At 36.2% G+C, this 25,315-nt stretch overlaps 4 protein-coding genes across 4 annotated transcripts; 1 reads left to right on the top strand and 3 right to left on the bottom strand.

The window, feature by feature from the left end:
* Positions 1-4,132: 4,132 nt before the first annotated feature.
* LOC121749470 lies at positions 4,133-6,865 on the top strand. The gene is made up of 4 exons (XM_042144041.1): positions 4,133-4,580; positions 4,736-4,834; positions 4,921-5,565; positions 5,642-6,865. Exons 1-4 carry the CDS (start codon positions 4,260-4,262, stop codon positions 6,680-6,682), a joined length of 2,106 nt encoding a protein of 701 aa, XP_041999975.1. The 5' UTR covers positions 4,133-4,259; the 3' UTR covers positions 6,683-6,865.
* Positions 6,820-11,087, bottom strand: LOC121749475 (7-methylguanosine phosphate-specific 5'-nucleotidase A-like). The gene is made up of 11 exons (XM_042144046.1): positions 11,003-11,087; positions 10,650-10,815; positions 9,781-9,841; positions 9,489-9,621; positions 9,158-9,281; positions 8,869-8,925; positions 8,654-8,750; positions 8,005-8,212; positions 7,484-7,544; positions 7,080-7,215; positions 6,820-6,989 (listed from the first exon to the last, which is right to left on the bottom strand). Exons 1-10 carry the CDS (start codon positions 11,065-11,067, stop codon positions 7,135-7,137), a joined length of 1,053 nt encoding a protein of 350 aa, XP_041999980.1. The 5' UTR covers positions 11,068-11,087; the 3' UTR covers positions 6,820-6,989; positions 7,080-7,134.
* Positions 11,088-13,279: 2,192 nt separating this feature from the next.
* On the bottom strand, positions 13,280-14,581 carry LOC121802983 (uncharacterized protein At5g39865-like). Its single transcript, XM_042202684.1, has one exon. The coding sequence runs from the start codon at positions 14,446-14,448 to the stop codon at positions 13,489-13,491; it is 960 nt and encodes a 319-aa protein (XP_042058618.1). The 5' UTR covers positions 14,449-14,581; the 3' UTR covers positions 13,280-13,488.
* A 3,184-nt stretch (positions 14,582-17,765) lies between these two features.
* LOC121785389 lies at positions 17,766-18,095 on the bottom strand. Its single transcript, XM_042183836.1, has one exon. It carries the CDS (start codon positions 18,093-18,095, stop codon positions 17,766-17,768), a length of 330 nt encoding a protein of 109 aa, XP_042039770.1.
* Positions 18,096-25,315: the final 7,220 nt, after the last annotated feature.

Below are 25,315 nucleotides of genomic sequence, written 5' to 3'. Positions count from 1 at the left end.
TGGTATGTTTAAGATCAACACTCCAAATCTATTTTGAGAGTTGGTTTTGTAAGCATATAGTAATAACCAAGAATTTGAACAAGCTCAATGTTGAATTCGTATATATAGTGATATTATGAAATAGCGTAATTAATCTTTGTTGAAACCCAATCGATTTCATGAAACCTCAAACAATAGCTTATGTATGAGTCAATTCGATTTGATTTCTATATAAGTAAATAGCCAATCTTAAAATAATCTTTTAGAAATAACAAGAAAAGATATTAATGCATTACATAAACGTTTACCAATCTTGAAATAATCTAATAGAAACAACAATAAAAGATATTAATGAATCACATGAAATTTCTAATAATAGAGTGAAAAATTCCAAAAAGGAAAATATTTCCACAAAATCCAATTTCGCCCAAATTTAATTTGACGTGGCACACGTGGATGTTTGCATCATCTGACTGTCGATTCCCTTAAACAACGTAGTAGTTTATAGCAGTGGCGGATCCAATGTAGTACAAGAGCTACTATTATACCCCCAAATAATGAATACTTAATTTTAATTATATATTGAGACAGATTAATGGATATTGCGTTGGTGGTGGAGTGGTAGTGTCTGTGTAAAGTTGAAGCAGTGACCAAAGTTCGAATAACAACTACCGCATTCTTTATATTTTTGCTGTTACTTTCATTTTTTTGCTCATTTATGCTATTCTTTTTATCGTACATTTAAATATTGTACCTCCGAATTAAATTTTTTGGATTCGCCACCCGTTTATAGGACGAATTTATAATGTCATAAAAAAATACACTAACTCTAATTCGCCGGAAAATATAATCGTAATAAATTTACCAGTACAAGTTAAAAGTTAAGTGTATTTTTTCACCGCAATTAAAGTTTGTGATATGAATTGATAAAAAGTTGATGTACTATTTTTTTTGGCTATTAATCCTTTTTAAAACCAACATGTAAAACCTCAAAACCATTGAATTTCGGATTCCCTGAATCTATTACATGTCAAACCTCAAAACCATTGAAACCTCAAAACCATTGAAACCTCAAACTATCAGAAATTATATTTCTGGATGAATTTTCTATACAACAACTTTAATAGAAATAAAAAATTTCCAAGCTGACCTGGGGCTTTGCCCCTTGGACCTCGCTAGGGACTGCCGCCCCTTGGACCCCGCTACTCGGGGGGCGCTGCCCCCGAACCCCAGTCTAATCATAATGAATTCAAACAAGCGTGCACTCCGCACTTTCCAAACTTGTATGATGTCTCATTATAACAATATTGATCAATCAAGTTAATCCAATTACACTAAAATAACCAACAAGTATTGGCATGTGAAAGAAAATAGTACTCCCTCTGTCCCAAGATATTAGACTCGTATACCACTTTGGGATGTCCCAACATACTTGAGTCATTTATATTTATGGTAAAAATTTACTTTATTACCAACCCTACTTACACCACTAAACAATAGTACCTCCTAAATTCTTGTTCCAAAAAATGAGTCTAATATTTTGGGTAGAGGATAGTATTTGTCTTTCTAAGTCTCTATTACTATTATATTCTAATTTCTAAATGCAACTATTAAATCCAGCCACTCACCACAAGCTTTCGAAGACAAAAAAAACCCGTACAATATACGCTATCCAAACGAAGCAAAAAGTCTTTCAATCCTGATTATATTCAATCACGAGCAAAAAGTAATTAAGACAAACAAAGAAACAAAAAATATAAAAACAAAATTATTATCTCACCCCCTATCTATATGTATTATACTACTATAAAATTAGCGTGTTAGGTAAATCCCTTGGAGATTTATCAATAACGATGATCTGATTACCTAATGTTGTCACCTAATAAATTTTCCATTTCGCAATTATTTCATCATTTATATTTTATAAATTTGGTATTGGGTTGTCATATTAAAATGATGTGGTTGGATATAGTGTGACATTGTCGCATTTCAACATAGATGTTGTAATCAATATGGGTGGCACAATGCCATGCCTCAATCGCCATTTTGCACCACAAAATGTGCACTTTATGAAAGTGGGTTTCATTCACTCCCTTGATTAGACATTTTTTTTTTGAAAAGTAAAAATAAGTATTAAGGCAAAGGAGGTCCATGAAATTTTTGTATGTCCACTCTCCACTACGTCCGGTAACAATTGCTACCCACTAAATGAATTTATTGCACACCATGTGTTATTACAAACATATATAAATACTACTTATATAATGACATAACTTTAATTAGTCAATAAGAAAATCAAATTCAGAAGATTTTCACATTAATGATCTTTTACTATCTAATACGTATTTTAATATTTCACGAGTCTCCAACAAATACCATGTAGAGTATAATAATGTGAAACGCATGTTCCAAGAATAAAATAATATGGACAAAACAATCTGAATTGAACATGTGTTTCATTCGAAGAAAATAAAAAACTCCAGAAATTGTAGTATTTGACTTTTCTTTATGTTTTTCAGTAGATAGAAATATACATTCGTTCTACACGTTTGCAACCACACTAGTATGTTTTTAAACTTGAAATCTTCTTAGAATGAATGAGATTAATAGATTCATAAATTAGCTAATTAAATTAATTAAGGGTAGGACAGCCCTCGTGTTCGGACAGTGTGTTTATCCTTATACCATAATTTCCGATTTACTATCAAAAGAGAAAAAAGCAATACCACAATAGTTGTATGCCTGGTTCGAGATTTTTTGTGTAAGGAATCTATCTACCTTAGGATCCAAGCAAGATTCTAATCAAATGACAAGTCTTTTTCTGGCCTCTTTCAAACGATTTTATGAAAAACAATGAATTTCGAGCTCAGATTTTATATGTATACACATACATTTGCTTGAAAAAAAATCTTTAATAGATGGACACACATAAACGCTATCGTATTTTCACCATTGTTCGTATTTTTCGCTCAGCTTTGCTAATTTTATGGACAACTTATTACCATAAATTGTCCAATTTACTTCTTTGTTAACATTGTTTTGTTTTAAGTTTATTTTAATTGTAAAAGTAGTTCCCATTTTGGTTCTGTATTTTCTATCCTCACCTTAAATTAGAGCGTGATAGTCTAAGTATCCAAGTGTACTATTACTAATATACAGTGATGGATATTGACGTTCCTTGTGGGATCGACATCTAACTTACCTTATACCATGGGCGGACACACGTAGGAGGGTCTAGGGGCTTAAGCCGCCCCTAATAAACATGATTTTTTAATATTTTTTCTTTGTAAATTTTATTAATTTATACTAATTTTTTATAAATTCTTATACAAAAGCCCCTATATATGCGTTAAATAATACATGAATATAGTTAAAATAATTTTTTTTATAAAATAGCCCCTATAAGCGACGATTTCTGTGTCCGCCCTTATACAGTACTTCATACTAGTATTTTCGAAATGAGAACTTTATGAATTACTCCTTGATAAGGACGCATGCACACACCACACGTGCAAAACCGGAGCGAATTATTTTATTAGGTTGTGAGAGGTGGAGTAGGAATGGAGTATGAAAGGTGGAGTAGGAGATCTGCTCCGGTGCAAAACCATTTTTCATATTTCAATAAGAAATCTGTTTAGTATATGAATTTTTTTGTATACTTACAAATTTGTTGATGATTATTTAAGAGAGAGTGATCAATTGCTAACTCATCATTTAGTTGCTAACTACAACTAATTTGATATATGTTGTGCAGAAAAATAATTTAAATCGAGAAAGCTAAATGCGTTTTAAAGTTATGTGATATTTTTTCAAAAGTTAGTTACAACTAATTTGTTGTAAATTGACATTAATATCCTTATTGACGTTTTTTGTTGATCGTACTGACATTTCGGGACTGATAATCTAGGCACTTGATTTGAATATCTAATGGCTATTATTTAATTATAGTTAGTAATTAAATATTAAGTTAATACTCCACGTATTTAAGACTATGAAGTGGTACAATATATTTATTGAATAATTAAACCGTGAACCGGTAATTAAGACAACGTTGGCCCCGTGGCCATCATTTTCTCACTCGCTAAGATGTAAGATGCAAATTGTGAACTTACGTTCAAATACTGTACTTTGATAAAGACCATTTTAACCCGTTCTACTCCTAACAAAAAAAAGAGGAGAAAAAAAAACAGATTTGATTCTATATAAACGCAGTGGCCTTCTCTCTGTGTCTCTCAAAGACACAATTTGTTGATCAAAAAGTGAACAGAGGGGAAAGGAAAATGGTGGTGAAGATGATGAAGTGGAGGCCATGGCAATCGAAGAAATTGGAGGCGAGAATCACGGTTCATCATCTGAAAAGCAGCTTCTTCGCAGGCGATGATGGGTCCAGATATTCAGTTCAAGTCAAATGGAAAGGCGCCAAAGGGATCTCTTTGACTTCTCTGAGGAGGAAGAGTGTGAGAAGGAATTTTACAAAGGAGATGTTGCTGAACCAACATGGAATTGCTTCATGGCAACAGGAATTCCGTTGTTTCTGCGCTTTCTCTCCTTACAAGGACGGTCTCTTTCATCCATGGGAGGTCTCCTTTACCCTTTTCAATGTCAGTTCTCTCTCTCTCTTTTTCTTGGTTTTTATTTATTCCCTTTTTCATTTTTGTTTGAGATTCTAGTTGAATTGTACTTGAGTTGGAATAATTGGGAGATTGATGCTGACTGTGTGACAAATTTGTGATGCTAAAACACTGGGATTATGCAGGGGTCCAACAGTGTAGCCTCTGCATCATTGAATCTTGCAGATTTTGATAAACAACGCAGAGACATCGATATTCCTCTTGTCATCAATGCTTCTCTTCATGTAAGCAATCTTACCCAAATTTTGCCCTTTTTTTCTAATGATAAATGGAGTAACTAATTAGTATTGTGTTCCTTCTTGTGATGCAGCTCTCAATCCTTCTTGTTGAACTGAGAAATGTCCAAGATCAACCTGAACCAGCACCAAAACCCATTCTCATGTTTCCTCGATCACCATGCTATGGAGAAATGTTCTCCCCGGAGAAGCAAGATCTCTCTACTCTCAAGGCCAGCCCCATCAGAGTCAACATCTTCAAAGGTCTCTCCGCCCTCAGGCCAAAAAGAGCCGGTCAAGACGACAGCAGCAGTGATGGGAGGAGCTCCGATAGGAGTGAGGGCGGCCTCTATCCACTCGACTCCGATTCAGATGACCACGGCTCTGGTGAAGGGCTCTCCGAGGAGGATTCTGGCGACAGGAAGTCCTTCAGTTATGGGACTTTGGCTTATGCCAACTATGCCGGAGCAGCGTCAGCTCACTCAAACACAAGCAGCGGGGAGGATGAGGACTGGCTCTATTACACCCATCACACCAAGCCCACTTCACCTCCTGATCATCCAATGCAGGAGCAGAACTCAAAACGTCGGCTTCTGCCGTGGAGGAAGCGGAAGTTGAGCTTCAAGTCTCCTAAGATGAAGGGGGAGCCGTTGTTGAAGAAGTGCTATGGTGAGGAAGGCGGAGATGATATTGATTTCGATCGAAGGCAGCTTAGCTCCTCTGATGAGTCCACCTTAATGGTATATTTTCGATCATCGCCATACTCGATTCTGGGTGGTTGAAACAAGTTACTGAATTAACCTTTTACTCGTGCAGAAAGATGGGGAGAGCTCTGCTATGTCCGGCTCTGCATTTGGAGACGATGGTTTCGCCATTGGCACCTGGGAAGACAGGGATATCACTAGCCGCGATGGCCACATGAAGTTGAAAACAAAAGTTTTCTTTGCCTCAATCGACCAGAGGCATGAGCGTGCAGCTGGTGAGAGTGCATGCACAGCTCTGGTTGCTGTGATCGCTGACTGGCTGCAATCCAACGACAATGAGATGCCGATCAAATCCCAGCTTGACAGCCTCATCCGTGAGGGATCACTGGAGTGGAGAAACCTCTGTGACAACGAGACGTACAGGGAGCGCTTCCCGGACAAGCATTTTGATCTTGAGACAGTGTTGGAGGCGAAGGTCCGGCCACTTTCTGTTGTACCTGAGAAATCTTTCGTTGGATTTTTCCATCCGGAAGGAATGGATGACAAAGGGTGTGATGTCCTACAAGGTGCCATGTCATTTGACAACATATGGGATGAAATCTCTGCATCTGCATCAGAGATGCCTCCCTCGGCTCGCCCTCTCATCTACATCATCAGCTGGAACGATCACTTCTTCCTCTTGAAGGTCGAACAAGATGCATACTACATCATCGACACTTTGGGTGAGAGGCTCTATGAAGGATGCAACCAAGCCTACATCTTGAAATTTGACAGTGATTCCGCAATTCATCAAAGGAAGAACGACGATAAACCAGAGGAAAACGACGATAAGGAGGGCTCTCCTGGGAAAGAAGTGGATACCAATAATCTTGCTGAAGGAAAGAATGTGGAAGAATCAAGCGTAGTCTGCACGGGCAAAGAGTCGTGCAAAGAGTACATCAAGAGCTTTCTAGCTGCAATCCCCATCAGGGAGTTACTAGTTGATCTGAAAAAGGGACTGCTGGCATCGACGCCTCTACATCATCGCCTGCAAATCGAGTTCCATTACACCAAATGCCTGCATCCACAGAATGAGCTTCTGGAAGCAGAAGTAGTAGATGATACTAAGGGAACCTTACCATTGGAAGAAGTATTAGAAGCTAAAAATTTTTAGAGATAAAAACCCCTTTTCAGTTATGTCTAATTTTCATGTTTCTACATGACAAGGTATAATGTACTAATTGTGCGCTAAGCTTAGTTTTAGCTTTCCTAGCCTTTGGCCTTCACTTCAATAACCAATTTTCGGAGAAATGTAAATGAGTTGAATAAATATATTCTGTATATACTTCCATTGAAATTACAGTCTATTTTAAGTATGGATACATGATACTGATAGTCCTAGTGGTCAATGTCACAAAGAAATTGCGCCAAAACATGTAAGATATCATGGTGCGATTGAATCCCGAGGTTGAAGAGAACACCTGCATTACATTCCAAAGCAATATTACTAAATCTTTCTCAGCACACATAATCAAGGAAAACAATGGAAGCATTAAACCCAAAGAACCCACTCGATCAAAATTTGGCTGCCGGCAGGTACAGTCATTTCATTGTGGGAATAAGGGATCACTGATTACCACATCCATTACTAACAGTTGAGCAAAGCTGAGATGCAAGCTTAACAACTCCCCACATGGATGCGTCGTTCTGTTTCAGTAATCAGCAAATTTATATATTTTTGTTGATAAGGATTCAAGTGATGCATGTAACAGACAGATACACAAAACAATGAGGTGGATCTACAATATAAGCTAAAATCCGGCAACCCAACTGAGTCCTTTATGGATAGTGCTGCAAGGCTGCACCATTTTCGCAGTCTTATTATGCCAGAAATTTTAACAAATCTAAGGAAAAAGTCTGACATAGACCATAGTGGTGGACAAAGGTGAGCATTCTGAACTGTGTTGCTACTTACCAAGTACACAACATCGAAGGCTTTCTGGTAGCTGTCACTTGAGCTCTCAATGTTGTCGTTCCTGCATAAAGTACTTTCAGGTGAGACAACTAAAGATGTGTCATGAATGCATCAGAATGATGCCCTAATTTTTCAGCTACAATATAAAAAAGAATGAAAGATGATAACATAAAATAACTCGATTATATATGTCAAACTTTGGAAAAAAGTAGACACAACCTAACTTAATAGGAGAGACTAGAGAGAACAATCCACTGGTTCAGTAGAAACACTGGCTTTAGCAAACACATGTCAGAGTAAATGAGGCACTAAGTAACAATAAAATCAGGAATAGAAGTTTAGCAGCTTTATACCTCATAACTCGTGAAATATTATTCAAAGATAATAGCATTCTGCTATCTTGGTAATGATTTAGATTTATAAAAAAATTGGAAACAACAACCATCAGCATTCTCGCAAAATTAGATGCAGCAATGCGAGTAACATATTCATAATATTTTACACCAGAATTTATAACTCACAGGAATCCCACTGATATTCTGGTACTGTAGTTCAGGCCATCAGACATTCCAAGATCTCCAATATGATCACCCAGGAGTAGTACATTAGTTCTCAGTTTCACAGAGGAGGCGTCAGGCGTGGACTCTTCTGAGTAGCCAAGCTCCTCATGAACCGGACCAGCCATGTCAATTGCATGCTCATTCTTATTCAATACATGGATTGTTTTTCCTGTTACAAAGAACAATATCCAGATGATCCGTATTCCTCAATGATGCAAAGGAAGGAACACATGCAAGAAGAAAGATTCTTGCAATACCATCTTTGTCAGTCACTGAAACAGTTTTGGAAACATGAAAAGATGACAATCTGAAAACAATGTTTCGAATAAAAGCCGTTTTTGAAACCTATAGCATATAGAATTAAGTTAGTATAAGGAGAATGAAGAGAAATTGAAAATTTTATCTTCCACGCTAAAGAGTTTAGATATAAAGACTACAGTGCATACAACTGGCTGCGAGTTTGAGGCTGAAAAGAATTTTTGATATACAATAACAAATCAACAGTACAAAATCAATGCTTTCACAACAAGAAAATCAGAAAAAAGGCACAACAGATCATTCTACTTAATTAGTTATCCTTGTAAGTTTTAAGTTGTAATAGGAAACATACCCTTAAATGATACAAGGTTACCATTCTGGTCAAAAACCATTCGATTGGATACAATTTTAACATTCTTAAAGGGCCTATGAAGTTTTTGTCTGAACACCTGGTGAAAAAAGCATAAAAATTAGCATCCACTAATACTATACAGTATCCTCAAAACTATACATAGGTGCAAAGCCTCACTAAAATCAGACATGGGTAATTGGAATCTCAAGGCTAACCTCTTCAATAATATCTGCAAGTCCAGCAGAAAATATAAGGACCGGAACATTACTTCTCTGCAAATATATGATATCATCATTATAACTTTGCCCTTAAATTTAGGTTAGCATAGAGTATAAAAATCAATCAGAATGGAAAAAAACAACACATGATATAAAGAATAATGGAATGCGGCACAAAAGTTACAGGAAAACATCATCTCCCAATATGTGCATATGTCAGCAAACAAAAAATAAATAAAAATAAATGAAAAATTAATGTAGGCTCAGGGATTCTGGTGATGTCTACCTCCAACAGTTCAAAAAGTTCAGTAACCCCATCTCTGAATGCAATCCTTGATTTTTCCACAGAGCTCTTTATGGCATCAAAGTTGAGTCCTCCCTCAACAAGAAGGCCATGTGTTTTTTCCCACCTGCACATACAGACTCAAACACTTCAACTCCCTCAGAGGCAGTTGAAAACTTTCAGAAATTTATTTGATAGAAAAAGTATTGAGGAATAATATATTGGACGGCTTAAGAACACTTCCAGTCTCTAACAAGACGAGCTAATAATGAGGGAGTATATGAAAGTGAAACACAGTTGTAATTCCATTCTTAGGATATGTAAAGTCACATACCACTCTTCCATAAGTTTTGCTTTCTCGTCAAGAGGAATGGCAGGGTCAATTTCTAATGGATGGTAATGATCATATAATTCTTGCCTCTTTAAATCATACTCAGGATTTCCCTGTTGCAGGAGGGCATGACTACCTACAATTTTAGTATTTAGCAAAAAGTTAGTATGGCCATTAAGGGCTCCGAAACCTACTCTATAGGTGGCTATATTTGGAATTAGTGAAAGAAGAATCAGATATAAATGAAATGAAACATGGTGGACCATATCCCAAACGTGAAACAAGTATAACATACTATGCCCTCGCTGCCCATCGACCAAATACTTAGTTAGTGTGGCGTCAAAATCTGCAATAACCTGACATTTTAAAGTAGGATACATGTTACATATACGCACAGATGGCCAAGAAGTACGCACATTTGAATAAAATGCCAACCCTCAAAAAGTGGGCGATATGAATAAGTATAGAGAACAAGACTAAAGCAAACATGACTGAATATAGAAAATCAAATAGTAGTTCTAACGTTTTATACATTTACTAAATCTTAACTAACTTCTCTTATTATTTATTGACAGGTGCTCTCTACAACATTTTCACAAGATATAGCTAATAATTACCTTGCAGGTCACCCCCCCCCCCCTAACTTTGTGTTCCCAGATGCCTCTAAATTCTTATGTAGATATATATCCAGTTATAACTTATAACTGAGTCTGCCTAAGGATTCTTGTCAATTCGTATTTTACCTTTTATGTAAATATTTGAACAAAGTGTAACTATATAATAACATTGCACTTACACTCTAGCAGCCATTGTAGTTTCAATTCTAAACAAGTAGAATATGGCTAAATATTGCATGTCGGCCATCACACGGACCAAGAGTTATTTTCCATGAAATAAAAGATTTGGAAATCACTAGTCTCCGAGCAATGTTAATTTCAGTTGAAAGATATCTTATATCTTACAACAAAATTCCACAACTATATACTAGTATGTAGCAGTGTAGCACATATGAACAAAATCTGCTTACATACCGAGGTTACGCAGATTAATATAATTACCAATTACAGAAATTCGAGAAGTACATTTTCTGGTTCAAGCGCAGAAACATACTAACAACTTTCCACCAAATGAAGACATTAATGATTAATCTAGACGAAACAAAACCTGCAGCTTCGAAGTGCCATCGCGTAGAATAGATGATATTTTGGTGTGTAGCAATTGAGGGTCTCCCACCATGACTTGAGCACCATCAAACACAACATGTTCCATAGTTTCACCTCGATTGTCAGTGTTCCTGCAGTAGTTTCTATACGACACCCCACACTCTCCTCTGTGACATACATATGTACACACTAAGCCATTTTCCAGCTCAATAGCAGATCAAAACAGCAACAAAATCATAATTACCCATTCCAAAAAAAAACAGCGCAATGGAACAATTTTTAGCGGTTTATCATATAAATGAGAGAAATGCGATACAGATTATGCGCGAAGTGAGGAGAAGAGCGGTCAATTACCTGATTCTAAGATGGAAAGGGACGAAGCGAATGGGGAGAGAGGAAATTTGATGCCAGTAGCTCATGAGGAAGAAGACTGGTGTGGTATTTTATACTCCCTGTTGCAAAAGATGGGTAGGGCTTAATAAATAAATAATATAAATTAATAAATAATTAAATAATAGTAGTAATACATTAATAAATAAATAAATAAATAAATAAAATAACGTAAGAGTTTGATTCAATTAAAACACGTGGGAGAAACTTCAAAATGTTTGTGTTTGAGTACTAGTTAATGAAAAATGAAAGATATAATATATATGGACTGAAATTTACAAAATGATTAAAGCATTACTGGATTATAAAACTATGGAAAATAATTTATTTTAGGTCAAGTTGTGACAAACTAGGTTTGGATCTGAGTACTAACCAAATATGCACTTAATAAATAGAAGGCACTTAATATATAAAAGTGTTAAAAATGACTTTATACTTAAACATTATTTTTCAACTTAGTCCAAATTTTGATTATTTTTTATATAGCATGAATTTCAATTTTTTCTGTTTATAATCCCAACATAATTAGAAAGTACGAGAGAGGATGAGAACGACAGTTAAAATTTTTAAATAGTGTTAATGGACAGTGTGTATTCATCTCAGTAGGTCATCTTATCATATCTTAATTGAACATCTCATTTCAATAGACTACTACCTAAAACAAAATTTTAATACTTCATCCGTCCCATAAAAATATGTGCATTTGAAATGCTACGAGAATTAATATATAATTGGTAAAAATAGAAGAGAGGGTGAGAATGACCGTTAAAAATTTAAAATAGTGTTAATAGATAGTGAGAACATACATTATTATTAGTGTTTAATGAGTTGTAATGGTAAGTTATAGTGGTATATGTCGTAAATATATTGTTGTATATGAATAATGAGTTGAGAACAGATGAAATGAAAAATGCACACATTTTTATAGGACGGAAGGAGTACAATAAAAACATTTTAAAATAATTCCTCATTTATACCATTTTAATTGAAGGAGAATGAAACAAAGTCGTACTTAGATGACATATTCTTTGGTAATATAAATATGAATGGTTTCTGTTTTGTTGAGGTAAAAATTGTAGTAACTTACTGTGTTTAATTTATCATGATACAGTCACATATTTGGATTCCAAAATTTTAATGTGATTGAAAATTTTCCTTAAAGTTCATGTCATACCAAAAATTAGTAAAAGTTAACAAAATGAATGTTCAACCTGAACAAATTAAGTTAAAAAATATAAATAAAAAATTCGAAAGTTAAAGCTATATAAATAAATAAATAAAGTTTAAGCTATAAATTATAGTACTACATGCTAACTTTTCCAAAATACATAAGGTGTATGTGATATTCCTAGTTTTGATCAAATCAATTTGCGAGACTTAAGTGTGGTTATGATTTTTTAAATGAGTAAGGCCAAAATTGGTTCTGAACATATGATCATTTTAAGATTTTGGTCTTATATATTATGTTTTGAATTTTTGCATTCCCAAACATTTCAATTCGGATCACAATTGGTCCAAAACTGACGGTTCCGTCAGATTATAACGGTCAACGTCTTTAAATGCGATTTTGACTCAATTAAGCATTTTGATTATATTTTTTTATTATTCTAAAAATAAAAATAATATATTAAAAGAAAATAAAACAATGTAAGTATTTCAATTCATAAATGTGCCCTCGTGGCGGGGTTTCTCGGATTTCCAGTCGCTCCATCCCAATCTGCCACCCAAATCTCTCTAATTTCCATTTCACCTTTGACCATCAAACTCATGGACAGTTCTCGGCAGCAGCACAACTCCGGAGGAATTCTCCATTTTGATACCCAAAACTTCAAACAAAGGTATAATCTTTAAATTCTCCATATGTTGGAAAGGTGGAGGCGGCTGGGGATGTGGAAGAGGCGGTCGGCACAGTTGGAGAAACCCGCCGCGAGGCGGTGGTCGGAGAGGGCGGCAGCTGAGGCACATTTATTTTATTTGTTTTAATATACAATTATTTTTTGTTTTCAGAATAATAAAAAATATAATTAAAATGTTTAATTGGGTCAAAAACGTTGCCGTTGCCGTAACATAATATTTAGGATCAAAATCATAAAATGATTATATATTCAGGACCAATTTTGATATTTACTCTTTTTAAATATGTATTTTAACTCACAATAAAGCATATAGAATAATTTCTCATACAAACATTTTCATTATGTACTATATACCACCAGGCACCGAATATAAGATACTCCAAAATTAAAGTCCGAAATACAGTAAAAATAATGTTTCTAATATTGTATACATAGAACAAGACAGACAGTATACAAAAACTACACATGAATTGCATGTGAAGTGCAATCAAATACACAAGTTCAATCTTTAATATTATCAATTTCCCCAATGAATAAAAGAATCCCAATTATACAAAAATCAACAAACAAATAGTAGTGTAGTAATTTCTGGATTCAGCAGCAAAAGGGGCAAACTATGAGCCCATTCTCATTACACTCATTGCAAACAATAGCCTCCCCGTCGCCCTCCGGCATAATTTTCCGGCTTCCGTCGCAGTTGAAACAAACAATAAACCTCAATCCAACGCATCCTTCACAACACCGCCTCCCATCATCCACCGGAATCCCCTGCATCAACGGCTTCAGCCTCCCCTGCTCGTGCAGCCCGATCACCTCCTCCGCTCCGCCGATGTACCTCCCCTTGATGAACAACCTCGGCGGAGCAATTTTCCCTCCCAAAATCCTCCACATCTCCTCCTTATACTCGCAGTGCATCGACACGTCTCTCTCCAAAAACACTACCCTCAGATTCTCCAGCAGCGATCTCGTCTTCTGGCAATCCTCGAACGTCTCCCGGATCGCTCGCAGCCCCGTCGTGTACAGCACCACCGACTCTCCCCCTCCCGGCGGGCACCTCTCCTCGAATTCCGCCAGCGGATCGGGAGCCTGATCGATCCTTCTCGACTTGGAAGGCGGTTCCTCTTCGCCGTCTTCCTCAATTCGCTTCCTTCTCTCGGCTTCTCTCGCCTTCACCTCCATCACCGCCTGCTCGAACGCCGCGAGGAGATTCGGATCGAAGAGGCTCCCCGAGTACAAATCCGGCCGCCTAAACGACGTCGCATCGATCTCCGACGAAGGAGGCTTCGATTCAACAACATTCTCGTTTTCCTCTGGACTGACATTCTCTTTATCATCCGTGAGCTGCGAATCGAGGTCCGTCTCTTCATCTCGGAGGTCCTTGATCAGCTCCGTTACATCGAGGTTGGAATTTGGGCATTCTTCAATGGCGGCCAAGGGGGGGCGAGCTGAAGTGTGTAAATAACCGCTGACCTGAAGGATCGTGTCGGGCTTAAGGTAGCCGATGGCCTTGACCGTCTTGAGCTTCTTCAACAGCTTTCCTTTCATGGCCTTCATCTCTGAGAATGGAGGTTTTGTGTGAGAATAGGGAAAGATTAGAATGAGATAGATTTGTAGGTCGTTTTCATTAATTGCTACAGCTACAGAGAAGAAGGAAAAGAGCTATCCAGATGATGACAAGCAAAATGTTAACGGCTAGTAATTTCTGATTGGCGTTTCAAAATTTAAAGTTATACGGTGGGTGAGGGTGCACTGGAAGGGTTCTCATTTTCTCTGTCCGGAGACTTTGTGCAATTTACCACAAAAATAAGAAAATACGTCTATTACCAATTTCTTTTGTGTCACGGTCCTAAAGCTTATTTGATTAGGGCAATATTTTGCTAATATTATAAGTTCTGGCTAGATTTTGAATACTATTTTTTATGAATTTAAAACTTGATAGTCAAAATCATAAATTTTATAAATGATTGAGATTACCCACATTTGGCAATTCCAGCGAAATTCATTCTCTCATTAGTTGCCACATAATCTAGATGACTGAAACGATGCCAATTTAAAAATCTAATGCTACAAAATATGTTAAATTTTAAATATAATTTTTCTTCATCCATATATACTTTCCACCGCAAGTTGCCGGCCACCTCGGCCTATTGGCGCTCCTACATGGAGCTTACAAGGGGGCTCAAGCTCTCACTAAAACTATTTTTTAGTGTTTATTTTATAAATTTTTATATTTGTCAAAATTTAACATAAATTATTATGTAAAGCTCATATCAACAATCCAAATCATCCAAAAAGTACATTTCCATAAAAAAAAAAGCATTAACCTATCAATATTATTTTCTGCCTCCGTCTTTACCTCGACCATCAGTTCTCCACCAATCCACTTTGTCAAATGTCAGAAATTCCAAACGCCAATGAAATTCATCATTTTACTAGCAAAATTTATATTCATGAAAAGTATGAAAATTGGTCAAAATTTGTGATATTAACACTATCAAAATTTATATTCGCAAAAAAGTATGAAAATTGGTCAAGGTTTGTGATATCAACAGTATCATGTGTTGTATTATTTTAACATCAATAAAATTTCATCACTATTACTCCAGAATCAATCCTTATTGTTTCAGCCACCCCCATATCATCAAAATTTTGCTGCAATCTCATTTTTTTCATTATATTAATTTTTTGTTGTCCTCCTATTTATATATATACTTATTGTGATAATTATAAAATAAAAGCTACTTTTTACTCATAATTAAAGTTCCTTAACATTATAAAATGAAATACATAAAATTAAATAAGGAAAAAATACGAAATCTAAAGTCTATTTTTTCAGTAGCTCGAATAAGGCTTGATGATGTTGTCCTCTAACTTGGTCATAATCGACGTGTCTTTGTCAAGCTCTTTTGAAAATTACACTGTCAACATCGTGTAATCAAATATTTGTAAGACATAAATATAGTCGGGAGCCTCAGGCTCATCTATAGGTACACTACTTGTCTGAGTGATATGGATCTTCATTGTTGATTCCATTGAGCATGCCCAAGATGAGTCCAAGTGTAAGATCTTCAACAATTAACATGGAGATATGTGGTTCGAGCCTAAAAAATAGATCCAAAAGAGAAATTGATGATGATAAGGAATGAGAAAAAGTGAATGTGAAGAGGGGTCTAACTAGGGACCTTCTCCAAAAAAAAAATGAAGGCAGCCCTATACAACTTTCATCATGCTAGACCACTCCATAACTTTACTACTCAATGGATACACAAGTCCTTGTTGCATACATATACTTGAAAGATCAAAAGAACTAACAAGCAACGTAACAAGTTAGGAATTTAATAGATTTTGCAAAGAAAAGCTGACAAGGAGTTTATAATTCAATATCTTCCAAGTCTAATGAAGAAGATAACTAGAGGATCTATTTATACTAGCGTCAAAACAAGAAATTAAAATAACATAAAATGAATAAACATTGGAATTCCTGCTAGTTGCCTGTCTAGGTGGTGGTGGTGCAAGACCCACCCGGTCTGGTTGTTTAATGCTTACTTGCAAATCATTTGTTACTATTATGGTCATACGAGAACACTAGTGTCCTTCCACCCTTATACTCATAATGTACTTCTAATCTCCCATGTGTCAAGTATAATGCAAAATAACAACGTTACAATGCAAAAAACATTAGTGAACGTTGTAGATGGATTTCCGCGGATTGCATTATAGACTATTTATTTTTGCAATGCTGCTAGTTTATTTTGCATTATAGACAACCTATGTCTATAATGCAAAAACAAACGGTTTATAATGCAAGATAAACTATCGGCATTGCAATCCGCAGAAATCCACCTACAATGTCGATTAATTTTTTTTGCATTGTAGCATTTGTTAATTTGCCTTATACGCGCTATGTGGCAGCACAAGTTAAGAAGTACATTATGGCTTTAAGATTAGTGATTTTCAAATTAAACACTCCCCTATGGTTATATATCTAAGTAATAATCTCCATAAGACCATCCACATAGGAATAGCCCAGCAATAGCCCAGCCATAGCCTAGCCACTGCCACATCATCAACACTAAAAATCCTCCTGCCACATCATCAAAACAAGCAAATAGCCCAGCAATAGCCCATCCATAGCCTAGCCACATAATATCCACATCACTATTAACAAATATATACAAAATGAAATAATTAACAATCACACAATATACGAAATTTAATTTACGAGACATATACGGGAAAAGTTTAATAATAATATTAAAATTTAAAAAAAGTACAATAATTTAAAAAAATACATTAATTTAAAAACAAGTGGTGCGAATGAAAATGACGAGCAAAGCGCGTATATATAGTGTTTCGGGAAAAAAAATTTTAAATTTCGCGCTAGGCGGTGCGCTGGGCGATCCGGGCGCTGCAATAGCGCCGAGCGGACCGCCTAGCGCCACGCGACCGCCCAGCGCTGCGCGGTTTCTCTCTCCATTCGCCCGCTGGGCGACTGCGAATAGACCGCCCAGCGAACCGCCCAGTTCCGGCGCTCGGCTGGGCGGCATTGTGGATGGTCTAAATGTGTGTTTGCTACTTTCAGGATATGTACAAACTATCACTACTAACTAGGGTAATCAATAATTTAGCCTTTACAATTTGATCACTGTTGTAGAGTTGAAAATTTCCATGGGGAAGAATGGGCTATCCTTTGCTAAATCAATAATTGATTTAAACTTGGATTCAATATTTTGTTTTGAGCTTTGAACTCGATTTAGGATATAAAGAAGTGAACATATATATACAATGATGATGACTATAATCCCGGTGGAGCAACCGGCAAGGGCGAGTAGCGGCAAATGGGGCAAGACGAATGAAGTAGTAGCCATGGATCAACGCAGGCGAGATGGAAGAGATGGGCGCAGTCGCCTAAGCAAATCGCCGGCGGCATAATCAGCCAGACAAATGGAGCAGGTGTCGCCGGGCTTGGCATCCGAGTAGGAGGAGAGGGTTGACTCGTCCAATCCGTTCATGGCCATCGAGTGGTGGTCGTTGGTAGTTCCAATAGCCTCGTCTCGTCCATGTTTGCACATGTACGAGACGTAGGTGACAACAAGCAATACGATGGGAAACCCAATGCAAAGGCCGAGGGCGTATCCAGTACTGCCGTCTTGTGATTTGATGTCTAGACCAAAGTTTGAGGCGTGCGATGTGAAATTCATTTGATTTCGGTTTGGTTTGGCTTGGCTTGGCTTGGTTTGGTTTGGTTTGGTTTGCTGGAGTATAAGTTGACATTTTAATTGGTGGGTATTTTTGCCACTTGAAATTAAATGGTATGATGAATAATTTTGATTGAATTGTCTGATCTGATTAATTATATACCTAGCTCAGCTGCCATTGCTAGCTAGCTAGCTAAGTGTGTGTGACATGATCATAATATAGTTCGTGCCATTAATTTGTGGTCTGCGATACTGTTTATCGTTCATTTGTTTATCAATACCGTTTTTTCTTGATCTTCAAATACAAAGTTATCTACTATGCAACCAAACCTAAGATTATGATTTAATTTATACTGTAGCTCAGCTTTTTTCACATATGGACATACATTTTTTTCAAACTAAATGATCTGGTAATTTGAAACGAAAATCTTATTTTTCAATCTTCTCAACATTAGAGTGTCTGGGAAATATTAATAGATTTAAAATTTACTTTGTAACCATGTATGGAGATGCAGTCTCGCCAAGAATGAAAAAACGAATTTTTTTTTTGGAAAATTTTAGGAAATTTTGGAGGATCAATTTTCTGTTTTTTTTTCAAGAATATATATTTACCCTCCAAAATTTCCTAAAATTTTAGTTTTTTTCATTTTTTAGCTCTTGGTGAAAATGAACACGAAAATTACAAAGAAGAGGATTTTTTTTTATCAGAAAGCACCTTGATAGAAACTGATTGTTAATGCCAAATGATATAATCCTTCGTCGCTTGTTGAAGAACGACGATAAAAATCTTCTAAGAACATGACGAAAAACTTGATAGGATTGACGAATGATGCCACAAATGAAATGGATGAACCGTCTGATAAGTCGTGGAAGTAATGAATGAAGCCACAGATGAACACACACTACAAAAATTTCACACACTTCACACACTTAGAGATGTCAAATGGGTTGGGCCGACCCAGCCCAGCCCAGGCCCGACCCTCCAATGAAATGGATCTGGCTTGGGCTGGGCTCAGTAGATTAATTGGGCTCCAATTGGGCCTTTTTACAAACCCAGGACCGGTGCGAGCCCAGGCCCACTCAAAGCCCGACCCAGGCCTAGGACTGGCCCTGGCCCAGGGCCAGCCCAAGCCCGGCCCGGTAGAATCTAACTTGTGCACTTAATTTTATACTATTAGTTCTTTTACGTGTGAAATATATGTATTAAGTATTACAAATTAAACATACTATCCAATAACCGTATTTCCTAGTTAATTTATTATTAGATGCATGGTTATGGAGTACTATTATATTTGTATTTTTTTTCTATAATTACATTGATTAGTTATTTACTTTTTATATATAAAAATAATAAATCCTAGAATTGATTGTGTTATAATAATTTTGATTTGCATAATTATATAGATTAGTTGTTAATGATTTATCTCTATCAAATATAGTTCCATAAATATAGTGATTAGTTATTTATATGTATATGAGTATGAAGATTGATTGGATAATCATAGATTTTATTAATGAAATTATGCAAAAATAATCAATTAATTCAATTACTCAACCTAAATAAAAACTTATAACAAATTTATTTCCATAATTACATTTGATTAGCATAATAATAGATATTAATTATTAATTGATTTGCATAATTAAAGATATTAATTTTTTATAGATTTATATCCATTAAAAATAGTTTCATAATTATAGTATTATGATTCCTGAATTTGTAGGATTATATATAAAATTTATGCTTGTGTAATATGTATTTATAACTATAATAACGGGGAGTGTTATATTGCTAACTCAATATTTAATTAATTGCTAACAACAATTAAATAATAGCCATTAGATATTCAAATCAAGGGCCTAGATCATCAGCCCCGGAATGTCAATACGATCAACAAAAACCGTCAATAAGGGTATTAAGGTCAATTTATAACAAATTAGTTGTAACTAACTTTTGAAAAATATCCCAAAACTTTAAATGCATATAACTATCTCGATTTAAATTATTTTTCCACATAACATATATAAATTTTAAGATAATTTTATAAGGATTCTAACGAGATCCAACATGCATGTGTTTCGATGTCAAAATTTGATAAATTTTCGTAAATATTCATAAATTTCGTTAACAACTTTATACCAATACACGACACATAATATGTCAATACAATGTTTGTACAATGTCAATATGAAATTGTATTGACATTGCCATGTCTTTGTGTTGATGTATTTCATACACTGTATTGACATTGTGTTTCTAAACCCTAAATTTGATAGTTGATATTATCTTTTTAATATTAATAAATGAAAAATGAAATTACACATGACAAATTTTAGACCACAAGATTTCTAAAATCTTATTGTCTACGCAAAATTTGTGGGAATATATAAAACTTAATGTTTACAAAATTTTGATTCTTTATTTTGTGGGAATATGTATTTATACATCATTAGTACTATACTGTATAAATCTTAGAATATTTAATCGAATTCTATCTTTTTAGTGGTTATGAACAATGTCTAATAAAGTTGTAGATAAGGGTGAACTAATTTCACTAGAATTGCCAATGCATATTTATATGTTTCGACCAATCATTAATGTAACACCCTAAAAATATATAAAAACAAATTCATTTAAGTAAGCCAGAAATATTGAGTAATCAGATTCAACACCCATTTTTTAGATTAATTAATGTTTAATTAGTACAATAAAATTTTTAACTTGGCCCAGCCCAGGCCCACTTACCAACTAGGCCCGGGCTTGGGCTGGGCTCATTCTACAAACCAAAACCCAGGCCCGGCCCGACACAGATATGGGTCTGGGCTGGGCCGGCCCGACCCACTTGACATCTCTAAGCACTATACAAATTTCACACACACTACACACATTTCACACATTTCAAACATCCGATTTTTGGATTTTTTTTTTCCAGTTTATAGATTTTTCTTTCGATTCGAATCGAAAGCTAAAATTTGCCAAAAGTTTAAACATAATCAAACAGAAAAATTGATAAACTTAACAAAATTTAAAATTTTAGTTTGTGAATAATGTGTGTATTTTGGGTATAATGTATGTATTTTGCGTAAAATTTATGTAGTGTGTATTTTGTGTGTAATGTGCATTTTATGTATAGTGTACGCAGTGTGTTTATTTTGTGAATAGCACATGTGTAGAGTGTGCAATGTGTGAAGTGTGTTTTTTGTATAGTGTGTGCAGTGTAGTATTTTGTGTATAATGTGCGTAGTGTGTGTATATTTGTGTGCAGTGTATGTATTTTGTGTATAATGCGTGTAGTGTGTACATTGTGTGCAGTGTGTGCATTGTTTGTAAAATGTGTGTAATGTGTGTATATTGTGTGTATTTTGTGTAATTTGTGTATAGTGTGTGTGCAATATGTGTATTTTGTGAATATTGTGTATATAATGTGTGTAGTGTGTGTATTTTGTGTATAGCATGTGTAAAGTGTGCAGGGTGTGAAGTGTGTGTATTTTGTGTATAGCATGTGTATAGCATTTGTATTCTGTATAAGTGTGTATGAGTGCACAAATTCTTCAAATTCAATTTCATATCAATTACTCCTTCATCTATACTAATCTAAAGTGCAAGTTTGATGAAAAGTCCTTAATGCCCTTTTTGGAGGGAAAATGGAAAGATGAGAAGTCTTCTATTCAAAAATAATTTTTTAAGGCAAAAACAATTGGACAAATAATAGCCCAATAAAATGCTAACTTCTTGAAGAAGTTTTAAATCACATTTAAATAGTGCACTACCATTAAATTTTTTTTTATAATTAAGTTATTAAATTTATATATTAATTAGACTTATATTTGAGTTAAATTGGAATTGTGTTAGAGAGTTTAGTTTGCCTTCCATTTATTTAGGTTAAAATTGAGATTTAATCATTTATTGCAATAATTTTTCTCCGAATTAATTCACAAGCTAAACTACAACACATATATTTAATGCTTACAATTTCCATCCTATATTTACTCAATTAAAGTTTTTAGTTCTTATATTTTAATTCGCCTCTAATTAAACAATACTACTAAGTTTATAGATTAAACTAAGGAATAAGTTGACATTATATATATTTAAAATTAAATCTAACTTATAAAGTGTAATAGCCGAAAATGTTGAAGTTTTATTTTTTTTTTATTGGATGATTTGTGTTTTTGTGTTTAATATATGGTGTGGAAAATCTTAATTGTTTTATTTTTGTTGTGGATGTGAGATAATTTATCTAGGAAATTAAAATTGGGTTAATTAATAAATCATGGATTTAAAATTCTAATTAACTAAATCTTTTTCTCTCCCTCTTCTTTTTTTTCGAAAACCCCTCCCCCTCACTCCCTCATAACCGATCCCCCCCCCTTTTCATTCTTTTTCTCTCTCGGTTCTCTCTCAAGCTCTCTTCTCTCTCGCGTCGTGCACAACACCGGTAAGCCCCTCTCTCCTTCTCTCTCTCGGTCCTCTTCCCTCTCACTCCCTCTCACTGAATTCTTGGTTTCGTCAAGGTATATCTCTCGTACCGAATTGAAATCGGAGTAGGGAAGCGTTTGATCTACGTTCGAACTATCCGGGAAAGGTAACCCAAACCCTAACCCTTGTTAAATTCGAAAAACATGCATGTAGGACGTTTTTGGGAAGGTTTAGATGCTGAATAGATTTTGTGATTATGTGTTGTTGTCGAGCATGTTTTGATAGTAACTGACAGTGGGTTCCGACCCCGTTTTGACTGAGCAAACGATCTCCTTTTGGTACGAAATTTTAACCGTATAAACTTGGATGTGTCTTCGGTGTGGTGTGTAAATTTCAGCTTCATTGGATGTCGTATGATTTTATCATGATTTTTGCAAGTAGACTGCGCAGATTCGCGAGTTGTATGTTTTTGGGAGATGTTTTCATGTGCTTTGGGTGTGTTTCTGAGTGTTGTGTTTTGTGAAGTATGTGGGTGTGTTTGGCCAAGAGATGGCTCGGGAAAATCAGTGTTTGGTTCGAGGGTTTCGTGTGTGTTGGCCGAGGGTTGTAGGGTTCGGCCTAGGGCAGTGTTGTGGAGAGTTTTGAAGGGATGACCCAGGTGTTTGGGTGTGTTTTGGGACGTAGGAGGTGTGGTGTGAATGTCGTATAGGGTTTGAGAATCGGAGGTTGGAGGAAAGTGAGTGTACACTGGACCGCGCCAGGCGCCGAGCCAGGCGGCCGAGGTGCCGAGCCAGGCGGCCGACGTGCCGAGCCAGGCGGCCGACGTGCCGAGCCAGATGGCCGACGTGCCGAGCCAAACGGCCGACGTGCCGAGCCAGACGGCCGAGGTGCCGAGCCAGGTGGCCGAGACACCGAGCCATGCCGAGACGCCGATCCTTTTTCCGAGCTTTTTCCGAACCTTTTCCGGGCCAGGTGAGCCGTTTGCACAGTAAGAGTATGCCAGGAGTTGGAGTGCTGTGTGTGTGTGTCGTGTGCGCGTTTTGAGGTACGTCGTACGCGTGTCGGGTGCGTGCGGGGTGCGTTTCGAACGTGTGGCTTTGTGTGTTTGTTTTATAACATGTTGTTAAGTGTGTGTACGGGTAACGTGCTAGATGTTGAAGTCGTCCACGTAGGAATCATGCATTGACGTTTAAACCTCGTTTACCCTGACTCTAATCATGATTTATTTATCTTTCAAAAGGGTGATCTTTTACGTGGAAAGTGTGGTTGAAGGGAACTATTTTAAAGGCTAAGCAATCGAGGTGGGCTTTTCTACCCTACTTTTATGTGGGCTATTTTTTTTTTAATACGGACTTTGTTCCGGAAATGTTTATGGAGGTGAACTGTTTGTCTTGCCAATTGTTTTGGTTTGAAACCTATCTGAAGTGGTTTACCACATATGTTTAATCGAATTCGGGTCTGTTGGGCTGCGAACCCTCAGGCTAGTGTACACGAGACCGGGAGCCATCTGAGAGCAAGTTGGCCGGTCTAGTTGACCTGGGGTGTGGCCACGCCCCTTGTCACCGTTGGATCAGATAGTGTATGATGGTGGGAATAAGGGTGGCAATATCTGAAAATGACTGCGCAGTCGAATTTATGAAATATATTTTGTGTACTTGGGTTATTTTCTTACACTTAAAACCCCAAGGTTACACTGATGTGGCATGACAAACTATGATTTTGGCGTGTGTCCACTGAGTGCAATAAGTACTCAGCCATGCATGTTGTTTTCTTAATGTGCAGGTTGAGCGGCGATGGGGATGACGGATGTTGAGCAGTGAAAGCCAAATGAGTGTTTTACTTGGTCTTTTGGATGGTGTCGTGTCGTCATACCCGGCATCATCTGTCTTTTGGTCTTTTCCGCTGCTTTGTAATCCGATACATTGTTTTTATTTAACTCTGTTTACATTAACTTTAGTAATGTCTTCTTAGTACAATGTTTGAAGTGAACTTCTTTTTAATAAATGTTTTTGGGTCAAATATTCCTGTTCTCCCCTTTCTTCCCCGCTTCTTTATTCCTCCCCTAGTCGCGGTCCACCGTACTTCCTATCCTTAGGAAATGCGGGCGTGACAGAGTGGTATCAGAGCCTAGGTTTTCTTTCTGCTCTGGACCCAAAAGTCTTTTTCTGTTTTGACTAAGTTTTCAAAAGTGTCATTGGCTCAACATCCGACTCATCGCACTCAACCTGAAATGAGGTAATGAAAATTTTGAATTTTTGGAAAGTATATGGAAGTGGAGGAAATTATGAATGGGTTTGGAAATAAATTTTGTAAAGTTTAAGAAAAGGTTGATGCATGTAAAAGGGTACAAATTGATGTGAAAAGTTGGGAATTATTTGAGTTATGAACTGTTATAGTATGTTATGAACTGTTTTTGTGTGTCGAATGTACTTGAAAGCATGTAGCTGATGTATGATGATTTGATGACGTGATTGTTGATGTGAGCTTTTATGGGAGAATGTGTTGGCCTTTTGAATGTTTGAACTTAGACGTGATAGGATTTCACTAGTGCTTCTTGGACCTATAGTAGATAAGAACGTTTGGCCTTTGAACACCAGCGGGTTGGGAGTTAGAACATCGATACGTCTGCATACACATATCTTTCTCTCTTCTTCGGTTATGCACTCTGTTTTTATACGCGAGGCGGTTGTTTCTGTTTTTCTATAGATGGCGCGTATGTTCCGAACCCCGCGACGGAGTGATCGCGATAGACTTAGGGCACAGAGGGTGCTCAGGGATTATAGAGTGTACCGGAAGAATGATC

This window comes from Salvia splendens, chromosome 1, assembly GCF_004379255.2.
Source record: "Salvia splendens isolate huo1 chromosome 1, SspV2, whole genome shotgun sequence".
Classification (NCBI taxonomy): Eukaryota; Viridiplantae; Streptophyta; class Magnoliopsida; order Lamiales; family Lamiaceae; genus Salvia; species Salvia splendens.
Note: the sequence above shows the minus strand (reverse complement) of the source record. Positions and strands in the feature narration are given on the sequence as shown.